The 15366-nt window shown below is 37.8% G+C and overlaps 4 protein-coding genes across 6 annotated transcripts in view; 2 read left to right on the forward strand and 2 right to left on the reverse strand.

The window, feature by feature from the left end:
• Window positions 1-98: 98 nt before the first annotated feature.
• On the reverse strand, window positions 99-1908 carry LOC105223621 (mitochondrial carrier homolog 2). Its single transcript, XM_011201380.4, has 5 exons — window positions 1559-1908; window positions 1297-1468; window positions 917-1235; window positions 671-849; window positions 99-592 (listed from the first exon to the last, which is right to left on the reverse strand). Exons 1-5 carry the CDS (start codon window positions 1782-1784, stop codon window positions 508-510), a joined length of 981 nt encoding a protein of 326 aa, XP_011199682.1. The 5' UTR covers window positions 1785-1908; the 3' UTR covers window positions 99-507.
• A 279-nt stretch (window positions 1909-2187) lies between these two features.
• On the forward strand, window positions 2188-5211 carry LOC105223622 (tRNA pseudouridine synthase-like 1). Its single transcript, XM_011201381.4, has 5 exons — window positions 2188-2285; window positions 2356-2484; window positions 2562-2876; window positions 2938-3196; window positions 3254-5211. Exons 1-5 carry the CDS (start codon window positions 2239-2241, stop codon window positions 3476-3478), a joined length of 975 nt encoding a protein of 324 aa, XP_011199683.2. The 5' UTR covers window positions 2188-2238; the 3' UTR covers window positions 3479-5211.
• On the forward strand, window positions 3450-4052 carry LOC115065946 (dual specificity protein phosphatase 19). Its single transcript, XM_029549199.2, has one exon. The coding sequence runs from the start codon at window positions 3450-3452 to the stop codon at window positions 4050-4052; it is 603 nt and encodes a 200-aa protein (XP_029405059.2).
• A 201-nt stretch (window positions 5212-5412) lies between the features above and the next one.
• The window catches only part of LOC105223623 (breast cancer anti-estrogen resistance protein 1), a 62453-nt gene continuing 52499 nt past the window's right edge, over window positions 5413-15366 (reverse strand). The window contains exons 1-3 of one of the 3 annotated variants that reach the window (XM_011201382.4): window positions 8909-9864; window positions 7774-8543; window positions 5413-7709 (exon numbers count right to left, since the gene is read on the reverse strand). In XM_011201382.4, the coding sequence (XP_011199684.2) occupies window positions 6599-7709; window positions 7774-8390 (1728 nt within the window). In that variant the 5' untranslated portion in view covers window positions 8391-8543; window positions 8909-9864 and the 3' untranslated portion in view covers window positions 5413-6598. Of the gene's footprint in view, window positions 7710-7773; window positions 8544-8701; window positions 8872-8908; window positions 9865-15366 lie in introns of those variants that run through there. The other 2 variants (XM_011201383.4, XM_049458523.1) reach the window with 2 other exon arrangements.

Genomic DNA, 15366 nt, shown 5'->3' on the forward strand with positions numbered 1-15366 from the left:
AATGTGTACTCAGAGCATACTAAATAGGCCGCCACACATTTTGGAATACTCACAGCAGTTTTTGGCTATGTGCTAAGTAAAATAAACAACAAAAGATATTAAAAACAAAACAGAAGCATTTTTATTTCAGTTCAAACTGAGGCGGTATACCTTTGAATGGGCTTATCTCTTTGTTTTTCGCTCAGTTGCAAACAGAAAATCACAAATATTGAAAGATTAGCAAACTAAGTTCATTCAATTTAATTTACAATCCACGGTTAAAAGCTATAGACAGTTCACATTAATTTATGTTATGAATAATAAAGACAATAATTGGCTGCAACATGCTACCGTCCAACCTGCTTGTGATTTTCCACAGCTCCTCATTACCAAAAAAAAAGAAAAATAGTTACCAAAATGCAGTTGGGTATGTGGTAATCATGTAATTGTGTTGATAGTCAACAGTGAAATAGATATATATTTCAAAATGCATCGTTGTTCAGTGCGTAAATACTGTTTTGATTTGGCCTATTGGTATTTTGCAATCGTTGGTAGAGGCGCAAAATCTCCGCGCCTTCCTGCACCAACAATTTTTGATGAGCCACCAACAGAACTGTAAGCAAAATACACAAAAATAACAGATAATTTATTTATACATATAGCTTATCATTAATCTATATTTAACACTTACCGCCAAAACAATGATGTGCCGCGCTTGAGCTCGCCACGCGCTTGTAGGTCATTCCAACAATCAACCCAGTTTTTGTATTCAGGCATCACAGGCGGGCGGCCAGCCATTAAGCGTGAGCCTGTCACAGCCATGCATGAAGAAACCACTTGGAACGGATACAAAATGCTTGAGAATGCAAACTACATGAAAAAAATTAGCATACTTAAATGAAATATTCAGAATAGAAATCTATATAATCATACGTACTTGTACAAAGCCAGCATTATACTGTCTTCCAATTTTGTCTTTGATAACATATTTGTTTAGCACGAACACTGTGGTGCTAGTGAGCACTAAGCAGACTACATCACAAAGCAGTTTGGGAACTAAACCGGAGAAAAATCCTAGAACACCTTCAGTTTTATAAATTTCTTTGATGGAACCAAATATTGATTGATAAAGAGTTTCTCGCCCAATAAATTGTGCCATCATACGCAGTGAAATCACATGAAATGGATGCGATACAATTATCCCTGATACGCTCAACACAACGTCGCGCTTTAGATTCACTTTAAACTGTACATAACTGCAATACAAATATGATATTAAAAGTATTCTTTTAATTGTTTTAATTGTATGTAACTTACAGTTCTTCATCGGTGAGGTCATTGTCGTCCTTATCCTTATCATCGATTGCTGGCAGACCCACCCTATCAGCAATTTTTTCACTAAAAATCATGCTAACAATAGAACCTACTAATTTGGGCGCAAGACCACGGTAACAGCCATAGAAACCATCCATTTTCCTGATGTAACCAGCTATAAAACAAATGTAAACATGCACCTTAGTACTCAAATACCTCGTATGTCATATTATAATAGTTATTTGATTTAGCTGTTTTAACTAACCGTATTGAAAGATATTGGGCAGCACCATAATTGGTTTTCCCAAGAGGGATGTGCCAGGACGTGCCGGTATGGGTTCATAGCCCAGCTGGATAAGCACCTTTGAATATTCAAATGGGTGTAGTGCAGCGCTTACTGCTAGTCGCATTCCAAAACGAATCCATTCATTCACTTCTTTATTTTCGTCATTGTCATTTATGTTAACAAAAGTGGGATCTAACGCGGCCATGATTCCAACAGTTTTGTGCTAATCTTTAAGTTTCACGGTAGTTTTCAACCTGGGAGCGCCTATTTTGATGTTATGGAACCGCCGGCTGCTATAGACTTTACTCCGAATATCCGTAACAAATTGACAGGTTAAGAAAAAAATTGACAGCTGACTAGTTTTGTTCGTAACAGATTCGGAATACTGAAATGTTCTATTGAACACCGGGTGTCGCTAATGCTCAAATTTAATAAATTTCTTTTATTTGTATATAAATTTCCATTAAACTTGTAAAAGTGAGTTGATTATTAGTTTAAATAAGAACACACATATTTGTTAATATAATTTTGCCATCTACTCAATAATTTTAAACAACATTTTTGACCAAAATTCGAACATGTATATGATCAGCTGTTAAGAGTTTTTGTTTACGCAACTTGCATGCACATGTGTGTGTTAATTCAATCAATCCGCCAAAATGTACCGCTACTTGTTAAACATTTCATACATTGGTACAAGTTTCCGGTAATTATTTCAATTCATATCTATTTATTTGAAAACGATTAAAACCAATTGTCCATAATAACTTCGCTAGTGGTATACAGAAAACGATAAATAAAGCAGCGGAATCGCAAGTGGATACAAAAACTATACAAGGCTGCATTGAGTTGGCTTGTCGAGCGTTGCATCCCAAAAACGAAATCCAAACTGTGCTTTCAAGTCGGTATGTTGGCATATTTATATTCCAAGTACACAAATTTTAAATATTTCCTTAATTTTTAATTATTTTCTTTGTTTTAGCACTGACGCTGGTGTGCATGCATTACATTCAACGCTTCACATTGACTTAGAACGCCATAACTCGGAGCCCTATGAAACTGCTAATATCACCAGCATTTTGAATCGCATGCTTCATAAAAATGCGTTACCGATACGGGTATTGAGTACCCAACAAGTTCCGAACACTTTCCACAGCCGCTATCATGCACGAGGACGCACATACTTGTACCGATTTGCTGTGGCCAAAAATGGTATTACTGATACCGATCGCCTGAAGAATCAAAACTTTAGAGCTTTTATACCAGTGGAGGAAATAGACCGTTGCCTTTTTCTACAGTATGTTAAAGCAATTACTTTCTATTTAATTTATTCACTATGAGATTAATTTCCATTGTAGAAACGGTAGATTTGAGATTGAACGGCTGCGCGAGGCAACACGAATGTTTCTCGGTTTACATGATTTTCGCACTTTTTCGAGCGTCAGTCGACAACACAGCCCTACACGCGATCATCCTAGATACACAGTACGCACCATCGATGAAATAACATTGAAACCTGGAAAGTCTGCTGCGATCGGCTCAAATGCTGAATTGGCCGAAGACATTTACGATTATTGGGAAATAGAGTTCAAAGCAAAAGCATTTCTTTACAAACAAGTTAGTGTAAATTTATTTATTTATATAGAAAAGTAATTCAAAATATTTTTAACACAGGTGCGGCGCATTGTTGGCACATTAATCGCTGTAGCTACTGGTCGTATCGATGAGCAATCTGTGTACCAAATGCTGACGATCCCATCGAAAAATTCTTGGGATCATCGCATATTGCTCTCACCACCATTTGGGCTTTACCTATGTCGAGTGCACTACGATGAAAAAGATTTAAAGTTGCCTTTTATTGTCAATGAAAATGAGTTTCCTCCAGCAGCTACAGTCTAAACGCAAGGCTTTGAAAGCCACTGCCACCACTGTAACCACAGCAAGTGGCAAACGTTTCATCGAAGCAAACGCAACTACCTCAACACCAATACAACAACTACCAGAACAGTGTTATGGTTTCGTTGTTGATACTAAACCAGATACCACACCTGCATGTATTCTAACCGATTTCCTCTACTTGGGCTCACAAGATGCTGTAAATAGTGAAAATATAAGTGCATATAAGTTAACACATATTTTAAGCGTTGGCATTGAGACACCACACTTAGTTGGTGAAAAAGTGCATACCAAATTTCTGTCATGTCTCGATTTGCCCGAAACACTACTTTTAGAGCGTGTCATTCCATCAGCAAACCAATTCATTGTGGACGCGGCGTTGTCTCGCGGTCGTGTGCTAGTGCATTGTAATGCTGGTGTTTCGCGCGCGGCCAGCATTGTTATTGCTTATTTAATATTAGTGTGTGGTATGCCGTTTGACGTTGCCTATGCGTTAGTAAAGTCTAAACGCGAATGCATACAACCAAATATAGGATTTATTAAACAGTTAAAACAACTTAGATTAGACGCAGTGTAGTTCTATGTAAGTAATTTTACTTTATAACAGTAGTGTAGTTGTAGTTTAGTAAGCAGTTTTGTAGTCGCATTTAGAATACAATTAAATTGAAACTTTGTAATTATTTAAGAGCTCTTGCCTGTTTCAAAATATTAATGGACTGAGATTGTTGCCTGGTGCTCCAAACTGTATGCACTGCGTGAGCATTTTCAGCGATACCAATATAAAATCTGTTTGAAATATATTAATTCAATATAATTGTATGTATGAGTTAGTTGCTTGAACTTGAAGCGCTAATTGTTTTGACCCTCTTGAAGTACTTTCAGCTTAGTTTGTAGTAATACATTTTGAATTGAACCTTTCGTAAGCCCAAATTTTCGGTCAAAATGCGATTAATCGATGTTTTGGAGATGTTCAATTCTATTTCCATGAATTTCAATGATGACTTCAGCTGATTTTTGATGAATTCACGCACAATTTCGATGGAATTTCCGGTGATTACAGATTTTTTGATTGACCCACATGTTAATCGTCATTTATGTCCTCACGACCACTTTGAAAACGTTGAAACCACTCGTGCACTCTGCTACGGGATAGGCAATCATCGCCATAAACTTTTTTCATCAATTGAAAAGTTTCGGTAAAAGTTTTACCAATTTTAAAACAAAATTTAATGTTGGCTCTTTGTTCGAAGCTCATTTTCGCTCCGATAACACAAACATACTGACACTTAAAACGCAATAACTTCACTTCCAATTGATGAAATGTCATGAAATTCTCACTGGACAATCGAAAAAGATAGCAGTTTCTAACGCAGCAGTCGACATATAGATGGCGAGACCAGGAGCGCTAGATTCAAAAAGTCCTGTTTACTTCGGAACCCATCTTGTATAAGTGATCAACGTATCGAGCTGAGTCTGACTCGATTTAGCCATGTCCGTCTCTCTGTATATACGCGACCTAGTGACTTAATTTTTGAGACATCGATCTGAAAATTTTCAAACGTTTTTTTTTTATCCAAGCAGCTATTTATTTGTCGGAACCGCTGATAACGAACCACAATAGCGTACAGCTGCCATACGAACTGAACATTCAAAGTGATGTCCTAGTATGGAAAGCTTTTATTGTTTGACGAGTTGACTTTACAAAATTTACCACAGAGAAATGTTGTTATTGTTGTTGTTGTTGTAGCGTCAGAAAAAATTCCTGAAGTAATTTTGAGACATGGTGCCGGGTTCACAGTCCTTTGCCGGGTAAAAAATCCGGGACCGTTCCGGTTACTTAGACCCGACTTCCTCGGTACAACCAAAGAACCAAATCAGGCGCCGCTGTTAAACGTTTTCTCTACCCGCTCGATATTTAAAAAAAGCAACAAGTTACATTTCTTCTCTACATTAAGATTTATTGAATTTCATAATTTCCTCCCTTCTACAAGAGGTACAATAGGATACCAAGCCGACTTGTATATCGTTCGTTTTCTTCACTAACATAGGAATACATACAATTTATGATATATACTAGATATATATATATAGTGTTGTAATAATTTAAAATAAATGCTTAATAATGTTAATCTTAAAGATTTTTTGACTATGTCGAAATGTGTGAACGCCAACGTTTCGGTTAGGCGTTTCGGTTAGGAAATACAAAATGTACAATGTTATGACACGCTTGTTTACTTAAGCACTTCCACGAGCTTTTAGAGACAAAAAAATAATAATAATAATAACAACTAAAATTATAAAGTGTGAAATTTTAATTTACAACGGTATTTATAATTTAAGAAGGATATGTTACAACGGTAAAGAAATATGTACAACAAATTTAAATAAGTTAAGCTTTATATGCACACATATACGTGCATATGCGTGTGTGTATTGTATGTGTGTATGTATATATCTTGTATATATAATTACAAGTGTACTTTTAGAAATCTTGCAATTAATTTAATAATCGCTTGAACCAACTTCGCTTAAAATATCACATTAAAAATTAAATATTAAATTAAAGTTACAAAATTACATACACATGCGTGTAAATATATGTACATATATATATATAAATACGCGCGAATTTTTCTTGCTGTTGTTGTTCTGTATAAGAAGTGCCGGTCCCTCTTCTTCTTTCGTTGGACACATTTTCTAAATTAAAACAAACTGCTCTTCCAATAGTTGTCCATTTATGATGTATGTATGTTTGTATATATGTATGTATTTGTTATTATTGCAATACCGTTTAAGATTTTCGCTTTAAACGACAAGAATTTGGCTTTTGATTATGTCGGCACGCTTGGCCTAGCAGTCAGCTTCGTTCGATTATGTAATGCTTGTGCTATAAATTACCGTTATATGCTATAACTCCATTATATATGTATGTATGTATATAAATTGTTGCTGGAAGCATAAAGCATTGAAGCACATTCACTATGTAGTACGTAGTTATCTTAGCTGCGATTTCGTAGAAAAATCTTCCCCACTCTAAGTAGCGCTGGGTTCTATGCCAACCTGTGGAAGACTTTGGAAGCCTTTGACAAACAATAAGTGGCGGTCGTACGACCGCAAGTCGACTTATAAACTCAGCTGCACGGCCTGCAGCATGGCAACTTTGAGATCCGCCGCCAGGTGACTTATATCCACCACAGAGTCCACCATCTCTTGCACCGCCGTAACGCTGGGAAATTGCGCCGCTGCCTTTTTGGACTTTTGCACGCATGTCTTGAGCGCCTCCGAGAGCGCGTCTGTGCAGCGTAATATCTTTTCCCGTAATTCCGCCTTAGAGACATTGCGATGCACTATATCGCCAATGGTGACCAGGTTGTGCGCGCTCACTACAACAAATTTGCCGTAGGCAATAAAGAATTTCGGTGGCTGATTTTTCTCGACCGTCTCCAAGAAGGAGTCGATCGCCTGCTGCAGATTACCCATGTGCGTCGATATTTGCACGGCATAGTAGCATACCAATTTCTTATCCTTAACCGTTAGCTCGGGCTTCTTCGTGTTCGCGTTCGTTGTTGGCGCATTGGACGCAGCCATAACAGTGGTTTCTGCCGCTTTTATGACCGTATCGAAATTTTTCTTCAAGTTGGCCGGTATTGCCTCGCGCAGCGCCGAGTTCTTACGCGCTGCCGCATCTTTCGACTCGAAGGAAACATAATCATAGTCTTCCACCCACTCTGAACTGCCGCGATTGGGTGTTTGTGGCGCTGGTGTTGTGCCAGGGCACTTCGCGCTCTCCTCCTCATCGGCGCCGCACTCGCTTAGACTACGTTTGAACAGCAGCGATGCGTTGCCGTGTATGAAAGAGGTGGTTTGGCGCACATCTTCGGTCAGCGTTTGCGCGCACGCAATCAGCTGATCGAGACTATCGGGCGGTTTGTTGTTGGTCTTGAATTTCTCTTCGCTGCGCATCAGCTGCTCAATGGCCCAACCCTGCGCGTCCAGCGTCTCTGTGGTGTCGTGTATCAGCTTGTCGGCATCCCGTAGCGCGCGCACATGCGGTCGCAGCTTCAGCGCCAAATTGCGATCTTCCGAGCGTGTTGCGTTGCCCAGCGCGCCCTCGCCGAACTCGCTGAGATCGTGCAGCGCGGTGCGCAAACGCACCGCCGTCAATTTGACATCCATCAGCACGGGTTCGAGTTTGTCGCGCTGACGCCAACTCGGCGTGACGAAGGAGAGCAATCTGAAAAATATTAGCATTATTAAAACATGCCGCATGCGGTCTCAAAAACTCTTGCACTACTCACTTTGTGATTGCGGTCTTGGCCTCGAATTGCAATTTATCCAGCGTGTACAGCGCCGAGGACAACTCCAACGGCAGCTCCTTGCTGGCCGCTGCGGCCATTAGCGTGGCGTTGGGCGATGATTTCTCCGCCAGCGGCGTACTCAGATTCGACGGCAATGGAAAGTCGTATGCAGCACCGTTCACGCTTTGCGTCGGCGTTTGGCGTTGTTGCAGCAAAAGCTGCTGTTGCTGTTGTACGGCGCGCACCGGCAATGGATTGCGACGCGGCACATCATAGTCGGGCATATTCGCCAGCGACGAGCGATTCGACGATGAGAAGGACAAACTCAAGCTGTCGCTGGTGAGCAACGAAGAGTTCGAGCTGCTCGGCGTCAAAGTGTGCTGCTGCTGCTGTATAAGCGTGTTCAGTGGACGCGGCACATCGTAGGACTCCTCTTGTATGGGTGTCGAGCAGCCCTTCATGCTGTGCAGCGTCGTGTCGCCGAAGCGCAGTTGTGTTGGTGTTCGACACACATTCTTGGGGCAATCGTAATTGACTGGTGTGGCCGGTTTTGGTGTATCGTACGTCTCGAACTCGCTGCCGTTACCGCTGCCATTAGACGCCGTCGCCGACATCATGCCGATATTCTGATATATGCTTTGGTTGCTATATAGTTGTTGTTGCTGCTGCTGTTGTAACTGTTGACTTGGCTGACTGTGCCGACTGTAAGGGGTTGCTGCTGCCGCACAGTTGTAGATGTAAACATCACCGTAACGCTGCGGGGTTATTACCTGGTGAAGGAGAAGCAGAACGGAAAGTAAAAGTGTTAATTATGTTAACGGAAATATATTGTATTTGTAATAGACAACCGGATATATACACATATACATACATAAGAGATGCATAAAAAGTGCATGCCACACAAACATTGACCGACTCGCACGCTCACCTACTCAGGCGCCACATCCGCTGTGTATCCTTATCCCATAAATGACGGGCACGTAGAAGAAGGCAAGGCGTAGCAGCGTAAAAAACAACTCTTCTTATCGATTTTCTACACTCACCCACACACACATACACTACAACCGATTCAAGGTGCCATACATACTCGCACAAACTTCAAAGGACAACGTAAACGCTCGCTTTTCCAGCTTACCTCAAAGAGTTACATAATTTCCGTCTAACGCATTATCAAAATTACAAAAGTACAAAATATCTTATAAAAAATGCTACACTTAAAACTAAACCGCTGCCATTTTAGCTGTGAAAAAACCAAAATTCTCTACAATTTTGCTGCTTTTCCGAGCGCCTTTCGTCTGCAACCACGAACAGCAACGCGCCCCAATCACTACTGTCGCACTGCTAGTCCGCAAGCAAATAACAGTCAAGTCCATAACTGTCGTTTCGGCGCATGCGCTACTTTCAAGGCGCTGCTAGATGGCGCTGCGCCCATTAGCTGCTGAATATTTGTTGCGCTCGGTGCAAGGACCTGCCTGCACTCCACAACATACAGTTATGTTTTGTGTTGCAATAACAGCGCGCCATTCATGTCACTGCCAAGGTGAGGCAAGTGTATGGCCCTCCCGGCCGGTTAATACCGTTGGTTTGCCTACTTGGCGGCTTTTAAGACACACATTGCCTTTGCCATAAAGTCACGTCGAGGCGTAGCCAAACGCTTTGTGCCGTGGAGCGCTGTGGCGCAACAAAGGTGCATAAAGTCATGCAACAGTGGGAGGTGGCATTCAGTGCATTCAAGCGTGTTCTTGTGCTTTGGTAGGTGCTGCAGGATGTGCTCCAAATGTGTGTGTTTCCTTAAAAGCGTATAAATCACTTTGTTTCTGATTGTGGCTGAGCATGCTAAGTGCTTTTTAATTATTGTTATCTATAGCTGTTTTTAAAGCAAATTACTTCTTTTTTTTCAATTCCATTTAAGCTATTGTGCTGAAAACGTGTTTGTTGAAAATGCGCACACGCTGAAAACTTTAACGATTTTTGAAAGTCTGTCGTTGGGTTCTTTGATTTTGCTTTTTTTCATCGGAAGACTTTTCTTTCTCAGATGAGAAATTTGGAAAATACAAATGGTATTGTACTTAACTTGCTCTCAAAATTTAGTAGCCTAGCTCCTGCCATTATCATCTCTGAACAAAATTAGATGGGGTGCAACTTAAAAATAATTTGAGTAATAGAAGATTGGTGTGATGACTAAATGTTGATCGAAGATAACAACGAGCTTCGACCACCTGTTCAGTCATCATTTTGCTAAGGGTTTGTTCTTAGATTAGATTAGGTTAATCTGGTAATGCGGGACAAGTGCACAAGAGATGTTCCATTGTTTCCTGGTGCCCTGCTCTAGACATTTTATGCAGTCTTCTTCTTCTTTATGCATTTAGCACGTCTTCTCTTTCTTCTTATTTTTTGTGTGAAAAATTACCAATCCTGCAAATATATGTAGATTTTTTCGGAATGCTTCAAGAATGTTACTTGAACTTCTGACTGAAAACACGAGGCGTTCCATCTTTAGATACTGTCAGGTTCACTTTGGAGTCCGATTGGTTTCGATATTATCAATAGCAGTGAAAATTGATTGATCTATAACTTTTTGGCGAAAAAAATCAATATTGGTGAAGTACAATTTCAGATTTTATCTGAACCCTTCAAGTCGGCGTTTTTTTGCGACTGAATTGAGACGAGTTATAAACAGCCCCTAAAAAGTGAGGTTTACAGCAATTTTATTAAGATTAAAGCTTGGTGAATAAAAAGCAATAATCAAATAAGCGAAGTATTTCAGAAAAGTAGGGTTAGTTTTCATAATATGACCAAATGCAGACAAATCGAGCTTTTTTCGGGCTCGCAAAGTAAGGCTGTAAATCTTCAAGCTTAATTTTTTACGATTGAAGCGTTAGAAATCTACAATACTGATTAAAATAGTAAGATTAGTTATAGAATGCTCAAAAGAAGTACAAGTATATACGAAATGAGGTTAGTTTCAAAAAATTGAGATTAGTTTCCAAAAAAGGTATATTTTTACATTTATATTTGTTTTTTTAATTTATTTTTATTTTTTATTTTATTATTACTATTTTTATTTTTTTTTTTATTTTACAACTTCTTTTATTTATTTTTCTATTTGTTTTTTTTATTATTTTGTTTGAAGCTACTTAGTTTCCAAATAAGTTAATTTTTTTTATTTTTGAAATTATTTTTGTTTTTAATGTAATTTATTATTTTTTTTTTTTTGTATTTGTTATTTTATTATTTTTGTATTTTTTTATTTTATTATTTTCTATTTTATTTTTTTGTTGGTATTTTAATACTTCTTTTATTTTTTTCTGTTTTGATATAAGGTTTGTTTCAGAAAATTGAGGTTGGGTTTCAAACATTTTTAATTTTTTATATGTTTGCATTTGTTTTTTTTTTTAATTTATTTTTATTTTATTTAATTTATTTTTATTTTTTTTTTTCTTAAAATTATTATTTTCTTTCATTTTTTTTGGTTTTATTTTATTTTTTTAATTTTTTTTTTAAATCTTTTTTCCAATTCTCATGTCTTGTGATAAAATTAAACACAAAATACAGTTTAATTCCTCTCATTAGGGTGAATACATACAGACAAAATATTTTGTCTTCCTAAAAAAAATTCATAATTTTATTTTATACAATTGTGAATTTCGTGATCGTGATCAATTATGGATATATTAGTACCAAAAAAGGAATATATTACTTGTGTTACCTGACACCATTTGTATGTAAATATGCGTAGATATGTACATATCTAAGCGAACATATTGCACTTATTCACTTTAGTAGACCACAAACTCGAGTGGCAGCACCCCTTTGCACTCACCCTTCTGCATTGGCATTCGGTCAATACTTGTAGTTTCGTTCGGCAATAATTGACGCGTAACACGAGTCAAATTTCCACTCCCCACAGACTTTCTTTTCATTTCGAAATACGCTTGGCAAAAGGAAATTATTATTTTCGTACTACCACACATATATATGTACGTGCAACATGCAACAAACAGCTAGAAATTTCAATGCAACATGCAGATGCTCGCATCTAACAGCTGCTAAGAGCTAAGCATACAAATCTATCGACTCATTTCCGATACACATGCACATATTTGTGGAGCGCACAGGGGTAACTGTAAAAGGTAAAAGCGTAAAATTGGAAAAAGAGGAAAGTGGCCGCAGGCGATTGCAGTTTTTGTTTGGTTCCCTGTTTGCCTCCGTCTGCCTGCCTGCCGGTCGAAAGGCAAACAACCATTTGAAGATCAATAGAATTCGATAAAATTCCTGCAATGATGCAATGCAAACGACATCGGCACACAAGTGAAGGACCGGCTAATGAAACTGGGGTGAGAAAGCAAAAAGCGAAATGTGTTGACGCAATTCGAGGGGTAAATAGAGAGGTTAGAACAATAAGCGAATTAATTGCCGACTTCAAAGTAAAGAAAGCCAACATTAAGTAGCTCGCTTGCAAAGTAAACTGCACAAAAAAATTTTTTGTTGGCATATGTGAAGGGCCACAGCTGCAAAATATGGTTTTTGACATTTTTTTTGTCATAGCGGTTTTAATTAACAATGGTTGATATATCAAATCCCTTTTAAATCGTTTTTGGGAAAAAAGAAAGTCAATTAAAAATTCGAATTTATATGAAAGGATATTTTTTTTACTTTTGGTTTTAAGATGAGTCTTCTATGGTTTTCTGACACAGATAAGTCTCATCCTATATTTTGTTATTACTAGAAGCTCTCACATTTAACCCTGGTAATATTTTATTGGTTGGGCTTAATATAACCTACTCCATAATAATATATTATTCCATAAAACTGTGAAGACCAAGTTGTTTCATAGTGGTATATACCAGAGTATATCAATGCTTTTATAACTGAGTCTCTTTCAACAACCTAGGACCATATTTCGCCCGATAAATTTCGAACTTACCCACCTCAAAACTACCGGTTTAACCTCATTTCTTAAGCTATATTTTTCACTTTTAATTTATAAATTAAATACTGACTGATATTATTTACTCAAGGTATAATTTCAGAAACTAAACCTTAACAATCCTTAAAGTGTGTGAGAAATGAACCACTGCATATTTTTTTTTATTGAAACTATAAGTTTTTGCTATCACAACTTATGCTAAAGAAAGACTAGACGTATAAACTCTTCAGCATGCCAGAACCAGCTTATTTTACTAAACTCTCCGATCTAACATATTCCAGCTCAACAGTATTCTTTTACATTGAATCTAGGGCCCAGTGTCGTAGTACGTCGCATTCTCGGTTACTTCTAGAGAAAAATCTCTCAGTAAATCCTGTTAGATCATAATTAAAAATAGAAATAGCTACCGCTGTCTTTTGTATTCGCAATTTGAGAAATCTTTTCGATCTAAAAAGTGTGTCGACTGGTGGTGCTGTGGTTACTTAGGTTATATTTCCGTGCATTAAGGCGGTTAAAAGTAATTATTTCACACCGTTTTGTGACGGCCGACGAAGCATGAGTCCTTTGGTATACACTCGAAATCAAGAAATAGTCGAAACGAAGTGAACTTCACCCAGCGAAACTGCACGGAAGAATGCGTAGTCTGTCCTATTAGCCCGAAAGAGGGTCAGTCGCCGTTTTTTTGGATTCAGAAAAAATGATCTGCATGGGCTGCCTGGAAAAGGGCAAATGGTTCTGATTTGCCGAAGTTTGCCGAGTGCCGAGTTCTACAGAATTGTAGAAAAAACGGTGTCGATTTGCGAAAAAAGTGCTTTTCCATCATGACGTTGCATCGGCTCACAGCCTCACCGTCGTGCCTGCCAAATTTGTTAAATTAGTGCGAATCTCCGATTAAAGTATCGGAAGAATTTTGATAAGGATGGGTTGTTGTTGTTGTTGTGGTTAGGTTAATCTAGTAGGCCAATAAGGCACACATAGACCAGCTTAGTCCTTTGTGATAACAGATGGAGTCCAGAGCAGGAGATAACATTCCTGAATTTAATTGGAGGAATGCTGCCGGTTTGACAGTCCTTAGCCGGATAAAATCCGGCCCACTCCGGTCCCTCAACAGGGTATATTAAGTTTGCCTCGAAGCAACGCTGAAGCTGGAAACGTCCGAGAACCCATAAAGTATATATGTATATAAATGTTGATTAAGGGAAGCTGTCCATTTGCCTGTCAGCATATATACGGACTAGTCCCTCAGTTTTTTGAGATATTGAATGTATATAAATGGTATTGTAGCTCCGGTGTCGCCGAAGTTTACGTTTTTTCTTGTTTTTTAAACAAGTTGCGTCTTATGTCTTCTTGTAGAACTATAAATCGAAAACTTCAAAAGAGAATTTTTAAACAATATATGAAATATCTTTATGGAAAGCTTTAGATATTCTTCGTTCATACAACTACTCTTTTGTGAACTCTTCTACTTTATTATAGGAGGAGAAACGTTAAACTATACTTGGACATGATGCAATTTTCCGATCGAATTGTTCAACCTTGCTTTCTTCACACCATTCTAATGGTTATTAAGCTTAGAAGCATGTGTATACACATACATACATAGATATATTGATAAATAGAATGAAGACGACACAAGATACAATTACTCTAATGTAGTTTTCAATTTGTGCCACATCGAACGATAGGTCTTACTCACGCCCATATCTATCAAAATCGTACAATAATAACAATTAACAACCGCTATGCATCAAAAGGTGAACAATCGATTTCATTGTTTTACCAATTCCACAAACATACATACATGTGTACATAATTTTATATATTCTTGCAAATATAGAGCATTTTCGAAGCATACGAACATTCTTTGTCTATGCATTAGACTTGCAAACCATATAAATAAATGATTCCGATAGTCATCAGCATGAGTTGGCACAAGGCTCTCATATTCAATGCTCGCACATATCATAATATTATTACAGGCCGATACTTTGGAATCATTACATTTACTTATTATTGTTTTCGTATGTATTTAACTGTTGTGTACATACATATGTATTAGACCCATATGTAGGTATATTAGTCATATAGTGGAACTGTACCCTGTAGGAAAATGCAATGATAGACCCTTCGTTAAACAATAATCGGCAGAAAAAATGATAATAAACACTTTTTTGATAACGTGAAGTTCGAACTTCAATCAAAACACTTCATATTTTTTATCAACGCAAAATATTTCCTACAGAGAATCGTTACTCAAACACATTCTCTGTTAACTATGTATGTAAATTCGAGTATGTAGCCTATTTTTTGTTGTAAAAACCCGCTAGTATACGAATTCGTATTGCGCTCATGACTTATTTAGGCCACAAAGGGGTCATAGCGAGGGCAGTGAAATGGGTGCGGTGTTACTTTCCATGTTCTGTTGACTTGAAGACAACTAAAACTCATCGCATTTTTTCAGAGTCGAAAGTTTATAGTATCGTTTATACTTTTTACAAAGAAAACCATAAAAAAGCAAAAAAGTCACATGCAATTTTTATTTACTTTTTTTCAAAAAGGTTGAAATGTGGAAGTTGAAGTGTTGCGAACAGCGCTAATTTTACTTTTAATTGCCATTGGAGTGTGCTGTGTATTTGTTTCTGTAATTTTAAATGTTGGTATTA

Source organism: Bactrocera dorsalis, chromosome 5, assembly GCF_023373825.1.
Source record: "Bactrocera dorsalis isolate Fly_Bdor chromosome 5, ASM2337382v1, whole genome shotgun sequence".
Taxonomy (NCBI): domain Eukaryota; kingdom Metazoa; phylum Arthropoda; class Insecta; order Diptera; family Tephritidae; genus Bactrocera; species Bactrocera dorsalis.